The sequence below is a fragment of the Neodothiora populina genome, assembly GCF_041146345.1.
Source record: "Neodothiora populina strain CPC 39397 chromosome Unknown canker_contig_6, whole genome shotgun sequence".
Classification (NCBI taxonomy): domain Eukaryota; kingdom Fungi; phylum Ascomycota; class Dothideomycetes; order Dothideales; family Dothioraceae; genus Neodothiora; species Neodothiora populina.
Window position 1 is genome coordinate 1,347,771 of NW_027191414.1, and position 13,225 is coordinate 1,360,995.

The 13,225-nt window shown below is 53.5% G+C and overlaps 6 protein-coding genes across 6 annotated transcripts; 3 read left to right on the forward strand and 3 right to left on the reverse strand.

Annotated features, from left to right (window-relative positions):
* Positions 1-396: 396 nt before the first annotated feature.
* Positions 397-1,267, reverse strand: AAFC00_006065 (uncharacterized protein; the record flags this gene model as incomplete). The annotated part of the gene is made up of 2 exons (XM_069345956.1): positions 397-1,027; positions 1,173-1,267. 2 exons carry the CDS (start codon positions 1,265-1,267, stop codon positions 397-399), a joined length of 726 nt encoding a protein of 241 aa, XP_069198161.1.
* Positions 1,268-2,057: 790 nt separating this feature from the next.
* Positions 2,058-3,309, forward strand: AAFC00_006066 (uncharacterized protein; the record flags this gene model as incomplete). The annotated part of the gene is made up of 2 exons (XM_069345957.1): positions 2,058-2,088; positions 2,228-3,309. 2 exons carry the CDS (start codon positions 2,058-2,060, stop codon positions 3,307-3,309), a joined length of 1,113 nt encoding a protein of 370 aa, XP_069198162.1.
* A 900-nt stretch (positions 3,310-4,209) lies between these two features.
* AAFC00_006067 (uncharacterized protein) lies at positions 4,210-5,334 on the forward strand (the record flags this gene model as incomplete). Its single annotated transcript, XM_069345958.1, has 2 exons — positions 4,210-4,275; positions 4,426-5,334. 2 exons carry the CDS (start codon positions 4,210-4,212, stop codon positions 5,332-5,334), a joined length of 975 nt encoding a protein of 324 aa, XP_069198163.1.
* A 259-nt stretch (positions 5,335-5,593) lies between these two features.
* On the reverse strand, positions 5,594-7,780 carry AAFC00_006068 (uncharacterized protein; the record flags this gene model as incomplete). The annotated part of the gene is made up of 1 exon (XM_069345959.1): positions 5,594-7,780. One exon carries the CDS (start codon positions 7,778-7,780, stop codon positions 5,594-5,596), a length of 2,187 nt encoding a protein of 728 aa, XP_069198164.1.
* A 1,031-nt stretch (positions 7,781-8,811) lies between these two features.
* AAFC00_006069 (uncharacterized protein) lies at positions 8,812-9,751 on the reverse strand (the record flags this gene model as incomplete). The annotated part of the gene is made up of 2 exons (XM_069345961.1): positions 8,812-9,410; positions 9,469-9,751. 2 exons carry the CDS (start codon positions 9,749-9,751, stop codon positions 8,812-8,814), a joined length of 882 nt encoding a protein of 293 aa, XP_069198165.1.
* A 676-nt stretch (positions 9,752-10,427) lies between these two features.
* On the forward strand, positions 10,428-11,604 carry AAFC00_006070 (uncharacterized protein; the record flags this gene model as incomplete). Its single annotated transcript, XM_069345962.1, has 2 exons — positions 10,428-11,167; positions 11,217-11,604. The coding sequence occupies 2 exons, from the start codon at positions 10,428-10,430 to the stop codon at positions 11,602-11,604; spliced, it is 1,128 nt and encodes a 375-aa protein (XP_069198166.1).
* Between the last annotated feature and the right edge of the window lie 1,621 nt (positions 11,605-13,225).

Consider the following 13,225-nt stretch of genomic DNA (forward strand, 5'->3'; position numbering starts at 1 on the left):
TAGGGCAGAAGAGATGTAGAAGCAGAAGTATAGCAACACCACTAGTGTATCTTCTTTTAAGGACTGAAGAATGCAGTCGCTCATACGCCTTGGCTCAAGCTTTGACACCGAGGTTCGTAAAATCTGTAACAATGCCAAACAAGCCTCCAACACAAGTCCTGGAGCTTATTGAGAAGCTGCAGAAAGTCAAAGAAACTTGCTACAGGTATAGTGCCCGGAAGGCTCATGCTGTATACCAAATGAAATTTATGGGTATCTTGAATCTTGAATCATCGAAGGAGTAGCAGAAAGACTCGACAACAGTCCACGCTTCATCGACCCACACAACAACTCCATCCGTCCCTATTATCAACTGCATTAATTCGTCCGAGATTGAGGCGTCAAGGCATGTTCTGTTCACATGTTCTCCCTAAACATGCTCCGTCGCTCGGTCGGACTGTCGTCCTTGGTCTCGAGGCTGTTCTGTCCCCTGTGTCCCTTGCTGCTGGCTCCTGGCTCCGTGTCGGCAAGAGGTCGAGGACTGACGCCTCTCAAGCTGCTGGCTGAAGCATCATCTCCAAATGGGTTGGATGGTCTTGTGACAGTGGCGCCCGACACGCCCATCTCTTCGTCGTAGCGCTCGTCCAGCTCTCTCTGTCGACTCTTGCTCCTGCCCCTCTCGACCTCTGCGCCGACAACCTGACCGTAGCCGCTGCCGCCATAAGGGCCGGAATTGGGGTCTTGCAACCCCAGCTCTTGTTCCTCGTAGTACTCGTTGCCGACTCGGGCATCCCAGGCTTCATCGGGATCCAGGGCACCGAAGCCGTGACGGTTGCGCCCACCGCCGTAGCCAGTGCTTTCATAACCGCCTCCAGACGTGCGACCAGATCCGCGGATCGCATCGAACTTTTCGGTGAACCAGGCTTTGATGCCAGATGGCGCGGGAGCTGGCGCTGCGTACGTGTTCCTAGCTCGATCGCGATTGCGCCCGAAAGGATTCAGGCTGGGCGCAGGGAGGCCTAAACGACGAGCGCGGTATTGCGTGAAACTTTACACGACTAATCAGCGTCCTGGACATGGTCGTGTCGCTTTCGCATTGCATTGGGACACAAGCCGAAGACGAGTGAGAACGGAGAAGCAAGATAGAGGTCTTGTTTTCAATATTGTCTCCGGAAATCAGATATAACACTTACATGATCCACCCTACGCTCGCAAATATCACAACAATGAATACAACAAGAAAGAAAATACCCCATCCGGAGATGCCATGGTCCTCGTGGTCTGCCATAAGTCGTGTCGAGCGCGCATCAAACGCGCAATCGCTGGAGTTGAGAATAAGGTCAAATGTCGCGATGTGAAAGTGAGTTCTCGTCTTCTAACAAGACGCGTTGGACTTCGTCAACCGTTATAGTCTTTGCGGACTGGTGGGCTTAGAAAGGGAGAAAAGGCTGCAACTTTGCTGCGCCTTGGTCTTTTTGTGCTGTGCCGGGCTGGACGAAGATATGGGAAGCACACACAAAGAGCTGAAACGCAGTGTGTTGTGTGCACAGGTACAACTTCTCCCGCTCTGGTGACGCCTCGTTCCCCCCAATGATAATCTACTGTAGGTACCTAAGTTAATCTGCGAAGTCGCCAGCAGCCAGTCGTTACACTTCCGTACTTGTACCTTGTAAGCCACTTTAGGTGATATGAGCCAAAGCGACGATTAATGAGCTTCGCCGTGCCTTACCACCTTAGCTGCCTCACCTGGTTTGACTGTATCCTCCCTCACCTAGACTGTACGACGACGTCAGAGCTTGGCACCTCCGAAGAGTCCGACTGGATGTTTGGAACGACTTGGTATAAGGTGTCCACGCGTAGCTCTCTGACCGGTCGATCATCTGTACTCTACTGCCTGATGTCGAATGGTGGTACTGCACTGCACTGCATGCCAATGGCCGGCCTTGCTTACTGCATCACGGGTCAATGTTGATATGTTATGTTTATCACAGGGTGAATGTTGTTAGAGATTATGGACATGAAATGTGCTTCTCTTTTCCTTCTTGATCATACCGTCGAAACAGCAACTGTCGGGTAATATGGCCAGTGTAGCTAAATACAACTCGCAATGTAAGTGTATGCCTGGCTTCACGAATAGCACGTTGCAGATAAGGCGGATCATATCATGCTTTCAAAGATTATTGCTGCTGGCACTACTGCGGTCGGGGCTAGCCTCAGCAGTGACATTTGCTTACGGATATCTCTGCAGACGGTTGGCGTCAAGTCCATGTAGTCATTTCAGTGGCATCAGGCACACGTCAAGCCGAGGACTTTTACAAAAGCAAGATCGCACCTTTATTAGGAAACATCAAGGTCGAATATCAGAGCCATACTACCACCTCGGCCGACAGCATTATTGAGCTGACTACTGATGTCTTCATCCCTAATGCTGAAAGGGGCATACCCCAGACAATATTGTTGCTTTCTGGTGACGGAGGCATGGTCGACATCGTGAACACATTCATGAACACGCCTACATTCAGCGATCGAGACCGGCAGCAATACTGCAAACCTATCATTGCCATCTTCCCACTCGGCACAGGCAATGCACTTGCCAGCTCTTTGAAAGTCGAGGCAGATGACGCCGCGAGCATCACCGCTTTGCTTGATGGAACTCCTCGAAGCCTACCAATCTTCCGAGCTAAGGTGTCTCCCGGAGCCCGTCTGCTAACCAACGAAGCCAGAGACGAAGTCGTGCTTCCTCAGAACGCAGCTTGGGGCTGTGTGGTCTGCAGCTGGGGACTACATGCGTCTTTGGTCGCCGACAGCGACACAGCCGAATGCCGCAAGCATGGCGCGCAGCGTTTCGCCATGGCCGCCAAGGAAAACCTGTTCCCTGCAGACGGACAGGTCGCGCACTCGTACGCCGGGCGAGTGTCTGTTTTGCGCAAGAATGAGGGCGACTGGGAAGAATTGGAGAGAAAGCATCATGCCTACGTGCTCGCCACACTCGTGAGTAACCTCGAAAAGACTTTTACCATATCTCCCGAGTCGAAGCCACTAGACGGGAAGTTGCGGCTGGTGCATTTCGGGCCCATGGACGGCGATGCGGTAATGGAGATCATGAAAGCCGCATACGACAACGGCAAGCATGTGCAAGATCCCGATGTGAGCTATGAAGCTATTCAAGGCGTGCGTATAGACTTTGACGAAGAGGACGCAAGATGGAGACGTATCTGTGTCGACGGCAAGATTATCGGGGTCGAAACGGGTGGCTATGTAGAGGTGACCAAGGAAGCCGAGGACGTGTTGGATGTTTTGGTTTGCGAGATGATTGGGCATCAATACTGAGATGTCTAGTGGTTGAACCTCTCTTTAGATGTGATAGATTATGACAAGGATGCGTTTCTCGGCCTATTGCGAGTTCTTTTCTGCCAGCGATGCATTCGTTTGAAATGGCGGTATCCTCCTTTTTGGTCTTACAGAGGGACGCATGGAGTGGAGATCAGGCCGCAGGTAATGATTATTGCGGTCAAAGGCAAGGGAAATATGTATGCGACGACCACAGACTCTGCCACCTCGAATCTCCAGAGCCGCGTGGAACTCTATATTGCCAACTGCAACGACCCTATGATGAAGATGAAACCAAGAAAAAGAGAAAAGCCATTGTTGCTGCCAGTAAGCCTTTTCTCGAGTAATCAACCTGTAAGGCTATCAGCCAGATTTCAGCTGGTATTCTGCAATGCAAAGTATCGGCTTTTCCAGTTCATAGTAAGGTACGTACCTACCTGAAGGTAAGGTATGTTATCAAGGCAGGCTAAGGTACTTTAACCACCCGCACCAGCAAGCAAGCAAGCAAGCAAGCTTTCGGCTCCACTACTACTGCTCCTCCTCACACCACCATGGCCAGGGCCAGCGCATAAGCATGACAACCACAGACTGCATGCCTAGGTACTAATCCAAGCAAGCCCGAGATTACTCCTGACCAGCTCTTTCTATGAATTAACAAATAGTTCTGAATTTCTCCACGTCGCGACTTGTTACTGTTTGCTTGTCGCGCATTTAATCACTTGGTAATTTGAGACGAGTCGTGGGATTGAAGTAAGGGTTATATATAGTTACGTGTATCGGGGCCATTATTGTGCACTGCGAGGGTTTCTGGACTGAACATCGACTTCTTTCGACTCGAGTTGCTCCGAGATCTCATCGAGGAAAGCAGTCGAAAGAGACGAGAAGCATAGAAAAGGAAAGATGTGTATAGCGATATTGTGCACTTCGCACCCGGACTATCCCTTCATCTTGATAAACAACCGCGACGTAAGACCAACCCTCTCTCCTTTTCCAACCCTCTTCCCTCGTTTCTTTCCCATCATTGCGCCACAAACAAAAGTCCACAGCGTGAACCACAAGAAAAGTAAACTAAAAATCGCCAACCTCTGCGCCCGGCGTGCTCACCCATACATACAGGAATACCTGACGCGCCCCACCGCGCGCGCCGCCTTCTGGGAGCCTCCCCATCAACACGTCCTCGGCGGGCGCGATCTCTTGCGTTCCGTCCGCGGCACATGGCTCGGCATGACGCGGCAGGGCCGAATCGCGGTTCTGACAAACTACCGCGAGGACCAAGGCAAGGAAGTGTGCGGGCTCAAAAGCCGCGGCGCGATGGTCAATTCGTATCTGACCACCGAGCCGCACAGCAGGGAGTCGACGGAGGAGTTCGCGCGCAGACTGGTTGAGGATGTAGGCGTTGGTGATGTCGGGGGGTTCACGCTTTGTTTTGGACGACTTGCGCCGTCTGGGCAAGGGGACGGTGACAGGCGGGGTCTGGCGATCGTGTCGAATCGGAGTCTGGATGTGGGTGATGTCACTTGGTTGGCTGAACGGCCTGGGGAAGTCGTGGGATTGAGCAATTCGCACTTCGGAGATACGACGTGGCCAAAGGTCGTTCGGGGCGAGTCGTTGGTTCGAGAGGCGGTCGAGGCGAATGTGCGACTGGCTGCTGCCGGCAAGGAAGATCTTTTGGACAGGTTGTTCGGCGTCTTGAGTTCTGATACTCTGCCTCGACGCAAGAACGGAGAAGACTGGGAGACGTATCTCGGGCAGCTGAGGAACAGTATCTTCATCCCGAAGCTCGGCGGTGAGAATATCGAAGAGAACTCGGCCGATGTCGTCGCTGCTGCTGCGGATCAGAACGAAAAGCCAGTCGTCGTCACGAGTGGAGACGGACACTATGCCACGCAGAAGCAGACGGCCATTTTGGTCAGTAAGGAGGGGACGGCGACGTTTGTCGAGAAGACGCTTTATGATGAGCAGTGTCGGCCGCTGCAAGATGACAAGGTCGAGTACACGTTTGATATCGAGGGATGGGGGATGTGATGGGTGGGTAATTGCCCCTGTTGGTATCTACCTTGTGAGGTGTTTCCTGTTGCCAGACGCGGCTGAGCTATAGATCTATAGAAGAGTGAATGGTACTCGACGATGGTCCACCGAGCCATTACGTGTCACTTTACCTTACACGCAGGAAGGCACTCGTTATACATGGGACGCAGAACAGCTAGGCAGAGTAGATAGCCATAGTGATGCATGAGTATACATATAGAGATAAGCAACAACAGAAAAGGACACAGCAGGCAGGCTACACAATCTTCCTCGTGACCCTCCGATTCTCCCTCTGCCGCGCAACCTTCATGACCTCTCTCCTGCGCTTCTTCCACGCTCTGTTGCTATCGCCTCTGTTCTCCCAGAACCATTTTGCAAAGGGCGTCTCGTGTTTCGCTCCGGCTGCAGCTGTGTCTTCTTCTTCCTTCTCGTCGTCATCGGCGAAACTCTTGCGCGTGCCGACTGGGAGGTAGTTGACAGCCGCCATTTCGTCAGTTTCGTTCTCGTCTTCTTCATAGATGTCTTCTTCGTCGTAGGTGGAGTTGTTGTTGTTGTTGTTGTTGTTGTTGTTGTTGCCGAGAGAGAAAGAGAAGCGTTTGCCGATGGCGGCGGTGTCGGGCGTGGGCGCGGCGGAGCGGATGCCTCGTCCTCGTTGGTTGGCGAAAGGGGTCTGAGGCATCGTTTCGTCGTCATCGTTGTTGTAGTAGTATTCGTTTGTGTCTTCTCCGAGGATGGAGGCCGTGTCCGAGGCGTTGTCGTTCGAGAAGCCAAAGGAGAAGGAAGTGTTGATTGGCGCGGGTTTCGGGGTTCCGTCTGATTTGGACTTTTTGTAGAGGGCTTCCAGAGGGTGTATTTCTCTTTGCTGCTCGGTCTGCTGAGGAGGTGTGGATTGTTGGACTGCGGCTGGTCGAGGAGTAGGCTGTGGTGATGTCGCGGCTTCTTCTGAGTCTTCGCTTTCTGAGTCGCTGGGGGATGATGACGAGTCATCTTCTGAACTGCTGGATGAACCATCAGAGTCGGAGGCGGGACCGGAACCAGAAGCAGGATCAGAGTCAGAATCAGAGTCCGAGTCAGACGAGGCGTCTTCCGAAGAGTCGTCGCTGTTGTCATCTTCGATGTCTGACATGACATCAGGTTTCGCAGGCTTCGAGTGTCCTCTCCCAGTCTCGACCTCCGGTGACGAGTCTCTGTCGTCGAGGCTTGGGCTCGCTCCTCCAGCGGGGGTTTCTTTCAGCTCGTTCACGGTCTCACTATCATCATTGTCGTCGTTTTCAGAACCGACTACTGATGCATCAACATTGGCATCACCCTCTTGTTCTTCTTCCTCATTCTGTACCACTGTCACCACATCAATTTCCTTGCCATCTTCGTCGTCATCACCAGAGACGACATCCCCAAAGTGCTCGTCGCTATCAGAATCATCTCCGAACATCTGATCAAACTCGGCCAGTCTCGCTCTGGTCTGTTCGTCGACCTGGGGTTCCTCAACAGCAACTTCTTCTTCCTCTTCATGTGCCTCATCAGCATTCGCGGCCTGAGGCTGCGCAAGGAGCACCGCCGCCTCTCTCCTCTTGGACTGAACAAACTCGTCGAGGTCATCGTCTTTGATCTCGATTTCGTTCTGGGGCATGGCGGCCAGTCTCTCCTCTCTCTTGTTACCGACTGCAGCAGCCTCGACGATGTTTCCTTGCTGGTCAACCCATCCTTTGCCAGCTACAAACTCACTCGCGACTCCGTGGTTGGCATTTGTAGGTTCCTGACGCAGAAAAGAAGGATACTGCGTGTTTTTCGCGAATTCGTGAATCACGGCGGGCGTCCTGTGCTGATGGGCCTTTTCTCGCAGCTTCTGTTCCTTCTTGTCGGCGACTTTTCTCGCTTTTCGTGCGTCGGTCCGTAAGATGGCGGCTGCTGCTTCGGGCAGATTTGTCTTGAAAAGGACTTCTCTGTTGCTCGTGTATTTTGACTTTTCCTGTTTGCGCTTCTTGTCGTCGATGGGGATGTTGTTGCTATTGCTGTTATTGTTGCTGCTGCTGTTGTCCGTCCAGCCCCTCTTGACGCTCCTTCCCTGCGGCAGTTCGAAACCCGGATATTCGCCATCGCGCCTCTTCGTCTTCTTGGCCCGTTTCTGCTTTCCCACCACATCCTCGTCGTCGTCAGTCACATTCTCCTCGACAACGACCAATTTCCGCTTTTCCGGTCTCGCGATTTCAATCTTCATCTTGGCGCCCTTGAGCACCATGCCGTGCAGTTTCTTGCGCAGTTTGTCGGCGTCGGCGCTGGGAAGCTCGACGTACCCGAAGCCCTTTGTCGGTTCGGTCTGGATTGTGTGGAAGGATACGTTAGTCGCTTGAGGTCGTATCGACGGGGCTATGACTGTGGGAAACAAGGTGGGTGTGAAGGGGGTTATGTGCAGGCGCACTCGAGCCGTTGCGGTGTCTGTCATGTTTTCGCTTCTGGCTGTGGCGGGTAGAGATGATGTGCAAGAACAATGCTTGAGTGATTCTCTCTATATCTTTTTTTGTTCCATCCAGAACCTGCCAAGTCCGCGCTCGACAGGGACAAGGATAGGTAGTGAAGGGTGGTTAGGCGCTATATAGCTCCCTGCGCGCGCGTCGTACAAGAGAAAAGCAGTAGCAGCGGCTGTTCCACATGTACTGCATGTATTGCATGTATATCTATCTTTTTCCGTCACTCTCTGTCTCACACAAGTTAGTTGGCCCCGGGCAAGACGCACGACGCAAGACGCAAGACGCAAGACGCAAGACGCAAGAAAACAACGTCCGAGCTTTTTGTCGTGGTTTGTATAGAAAGTCACGCCGATTGGTCGGTTTTTCTTGGTCGTGAGCGGGGCGCTTAGACCCGGACCTGGACCCGGACCTGGACCTGCTGGACCTGGACCTGTTTCCTGGTTCTTATTTCCCATAATCACAGGTAGTCTATATGTGCATCTTATACTGGATGCGACTCGACTCTTGCGTGCAGAGTACATACAGTATAAGGTAGGTTCCCGCTGTAGCATTGACAACAAAGCGATCAGGCTGCAGCGCTGTAGGCGACCTTTGTTCTGGGATAGACAGACTCACTGGTCCGCTTGCTCGAAGCTTTAGTCAGATACTCGATGTTCGAGGTTTGATCTTCCTCATAAATAGAAGTCTTGGGGCAAAAGGCGGGTCTATAGTCCCATGTCAAGCTGTATCAGTATCGATTCATTCGTTTTGTTCCAACCAATAGATGTGCTGGGTGGCAGAGGCGTGTCACAGTACATGCCTTACTATCGTACTTTGATCGCCAAGATAAGCCCACCCTCGAAAGAGAGTGAAGGACTGAAACAAGAAAATGATGATGATGATGATGATGATGATATATGGCTTTTTTGTACATTACAGAAGACAAGGAATGCTCTGTCGTCGACTCCTGTTCCTTCTCGGCGCCCTTTCCCGACCCGAGGTGGTTCTTTCATTCGTACACTTGGGATTATCGTCTCAGTACCCAATCGGTCCAGCTCTTGCTCTTCGACTTGACGGCTTCGGCGGCGGCCTCGGCTTCTCTGTCCAGCGGACCACCGGCCACGGCGACAGACGGGCTCAGGCTGACCGGTCTCTTGTCCATGATCTCGCCAGCCTTTTTCTCTACTTGATCCAGCCCCTGCTCCACCCGCTCGACTCCCTTGTTTGCTAATTCTTTGGTTTGCGCGACTTTGTCTCCGACAGCCTTGACTACGCCGAGCTCTTTGGCGCCGTCGACTTGGGTTTCAAATGCAGACTCAGCCTGACCCAGCAGCTTTCCTCCCTTCTTCTCTTCTTCCGAGACGGTGGAAAACAGACTCTCTTTGGCTCTCGTGAGTATGCCCTTCTTGTTCTTCTGTGCGATGTAGGCTTCCTGGGCGGCGCGCTCCTGGTTGATGAGCAGCATCTGGTCCTCGGTGATCTTCTCGCCGGACGCGAGCAACAGGCGGGCTTCGTCGAGTTTGCCGCGATGTTGGGCCTGCTGGTCGGCCAGCCACTCGGCGCGTTTGCGGCGGTTGTGCATCAGCATGTCGCCGATTGCGAAGGAAGCCACGACTCCGGATACAACTGTGTCGTCTGTCAATATGTGACAGAGAGAAGAAGAAAAAGAAAAGAAAAGACTGACCGGTCAATCCTATCAGCGAATAGGCCGTGACCCGATGAGCCCTGTCCGCCCATCTCCTGCCTGTCCGCACGACTCGGTCGAAGTTTGTCTCCCTGCCTGATCTCGCCGCCGCGGCTGCCGCTCGTAACCTCAGGATCTTCTGCTGTGGCGTCTCGCCGGGCGTGGCGCCATGGCCGAGGTTCTGGATGGTGCTGCTGTGGGATGCCGTTGATGTCGGTGCCTTGTTGTAGGCTGTCGGGGTCGTCGCCGTGAAGCGTGTTGCGTCTGATGCTGAACGGACCATGATTCCTTTTTTTCTTTCTTTTGGCTGTGTGTCCAATGTCGAGTGTGGAGAGTGAGAGAGAAAAGTAGAGATGAAAAGTCCTTGCTACATGCAATTGCAAAGCCTCAGAGGTTCGTATTTCGTATGTTCTGCTCTCGGCTGCTGTATCGACTGGTAGATGCAAGGCAATAAGTTCATCCACAAGGAAGGTACGGACTGATGATGTCTGCGACTGCCGCCTCGGATTGCCCTGTTCTTCTTTGCTTGGCATTCTGCTCTTGACCATTTCGCTGCTTCAGACGACTTCAGACTTGCACTTTGTCGCTTAGACATGCCCTGATGATCCGTGGTCTGTCTGTAGTCGACCACACATCACTTGGAGTTAGGTGTTTCGATGGTGTTGTGGGTGTATCCATCCTACTTTTGATGTTCTAGGTACATAGAGTCGAATGCACGCGGCAGAAGAGCAACTGCGATGGCTGTAGAGTGATTGTGCTGACCGGGTACTGAATTCCACCTACTTTGCCCCGAAGGGGATTATCCAAGAACCCTCTGCCTTGACGAGTTCCAGAATAAATCCGTTCCGGATCCGAGAAAGTCGCAATTGTCCCGAGGCCGGATTCTTGTACTCAGTCTCGATAGATGTTTGCCTGTTTTTCAACCGTCCGTCTCGAGCATAAAAAGAAAAGCAGAGAAAATGGCGGGCAACGACGCAGGAGGCTACTCTCTGCCCCCAGACCTGTCGAGTATACTTGCCACCCTGGCACAATATGCTCCCCAGCAGACGTCGACCCCTCCACCTGCTGCACCAAGTCAGCCACAACAAGCAGACGAAGACGATAGTTACAGTCCGCCCCCTGCTGGGATCCCATTTGCTGCTCAACAGCAGCATAACCACCAGCCGTCTTCTTTTCCCACGGCTACGACGAATTTGCCACCGTCCATCTCTCGGGATCCGAGATTACTAAACCGCTCACGGGTGAATACACCCGATCAGACGAGCCTGTCTGCCCATCCAGAACCGTACGATGGCTGTCGCTCGAGCGTTGGTGGTGCTCAACAGCAACAAGAAGCCGAAAAGATCCAGCAACGTCAATTCCAACACGACCGGTACCAACGGACGCACGACCCGCGACCACAACCTTCTCAGCGCACAGAAAGCAACGGCTGCGGGACCCGATCATCAACAGCGCAACAACAACCCCCTGCCCCTCCCCAATCATCATCCATCATCGACCCTGCCACGATAACAGTCTGGAGCGAGGGTCTACGCTGCGTCAACAAGATCGGCATGCAGAACCCAAACTTCGCGGCCGCCATTCGCAGGATGATTACGAATCAGCAGAAGCACGAGATGATGTGGTACTCGGGCCGTCAGGAGCTCAAGCAGATCCAGGCGCGGCGGGCGACGGGCGCGAGTGCGATTCAGAGTATCCTGTAAGTCTTCTTTTCTTACCAGTCTAGTTCTTCTGTTGACATCAAATAGTGGCTCCCTAAGCGGCATCAGCAGCAAACCCACATCATCAACAGCAGAACCCATTTCTCAAGAAGAAAAACAAGCCGAGCTCTCGGCCTTCGATCTCAAAGTCTACAGAGCGCAATCCGCCATGCACGACAGCATGCTGTCCGAGCTCAAGGCGCTGGGCGTTCCCTTTTTCGGCACGTATGCTGACAGGATTTTATCCGATGATGATGGTAATGACAATGACGAGTATAACGAAAAGGTTGACGAGGGGGTGATGGGAAATGACAAAAAGGAGTGGAGGAGGGAGACCAAGGGCCAGCCGAGACACAGTCCGCGGATCACGACGCGGGAGTTGTTGGGGTTGCGGAAACGGATCATTGCGTATCTGGAGGATATGTACAGGGAATAAAGATGATCCTACATGGAATGATACACTTGACGTCTTCGCATTCCCTTTCCACATGGAAAAAGACGATATGGACTTGGCGCTACAGCATCGCATCGCAATTCTTACTCTGGTGCCTCGTTCATCGTTGATTCATTCATTCATCCCATCTTTTCCGGCCTCCTTTTCTGTCCCCTGTTCTTCTTTCTCGTCTTCTTCATCGTCCAGCATGTCCACCTCCTGATGACCCACCCCCTCTCCTTCTTTTCCTTCTCTCAACCCCAACCCCTCCTCGGCCACCCCTTGATCGACTCTATAAAGATGCGCGTAGACGCCGTCGTTTGCATCAACCAGAATCCCCAAGTCATCCAGCTCAGGCGGCAGAGTGCGACCCAAGCCATGGCCTTGACGAGGGTAGTTGATGACGGGATCATCCGGGTCCAGAGGCGGGTCGTCGGGGGGTCTGATCTCGTGGGGTGCGAGGTGTGCGTCTTCTTCTTTGTCTGCGTCTCGTCGTCGTTTGTTGTTGCTCTTCGGTTCGCGCAGCAGGGCGCGCAGAGATGTCGGCAGGGGCTTGACGAGCGATCCGGGCGGGAACAAGGGCAGGTCTGGCCGCAGACGGTTACATCGAACGAGCAGTTCGACCAGCGAGACAGTAGGCAGTCGAGACAGGACTTGGCGCTTTGCGGCTTCTGAGAGCGTGCCCTGCGACGAGACAAAGGTGTCGACGTCGGGCTCGGGTAGGTTGTTTGGGGACAAGTCGGCGTTGTCGTCGTCGGCTGCTTCCTCTTCTTCTGCTTCCGTCACACATTCGTGACAGTGCCATTCTTTGCTCGCTATGTCGACCACTTCCTGCGGGATCGGCGGTTGGTGGCACCAGCGGTGATAGGGCGTGTTGCAGCCGTCGCAGAAGACTATCATGTTCGTGGCTGGGCTGTGCGGTCGATGGCACACTCTGCATACCGTCGACTCCGGGTTCTTGCGGTTTGCGAAACTCGTGCGTTTTCGCTTCTGGCCTGCCAGAGAGGGCGCGGTCGTTGTCGCGCTTGTTCCGTTTGTGTTTGTGGTGGGCGACGCATAGGTGGGCACGAAAGAGTCTGGTTTTTGGACGGCGCGGCCCGAACGAGTGCATGTTGCGATCGGGGTGTAGTTTTCCGAGGACTCGGAGTCGTTTAGTCCTTCGTCTTCGTCTTCGTCTTCGTCGTCGTCGTCATCGTCTGCTCTGATCACGTCCGAGCATCTTCGCCGCCGTCCTCCTCTGCCTCGTCGTCCACCACGACTGCCTCGTCCACCCCCTCGTCCGCCTCCTCTGCTGCCTCTTCCTCGTGCCGGAGTGCCTCTTGCTCTTGTGCTTGTTGATCCTCGTGGACCTCTTCCTCGGCGGCCTCTTCCGCGCCCAGGAGTCGCGGGTCCGTCACCACTGGTCGCTAGCGGACTTGGTCCTGACGACGAGGGTGTTGTTGTTGTTGTTGTTGTTGTCGTCGTCGTCGTCATGTTCTTGAGTACAGACTCGCGCGCGGCTTCCCATTGCGCCGAACCAGGCGTTGCATTCGCCGAGACTCGTTTGAGGATTTCTTCTGTCGCGGGACTGAATGAATGGGGAACAACACCGAATGAAGCAGTCGTTGCTGATTTTGTGACGATA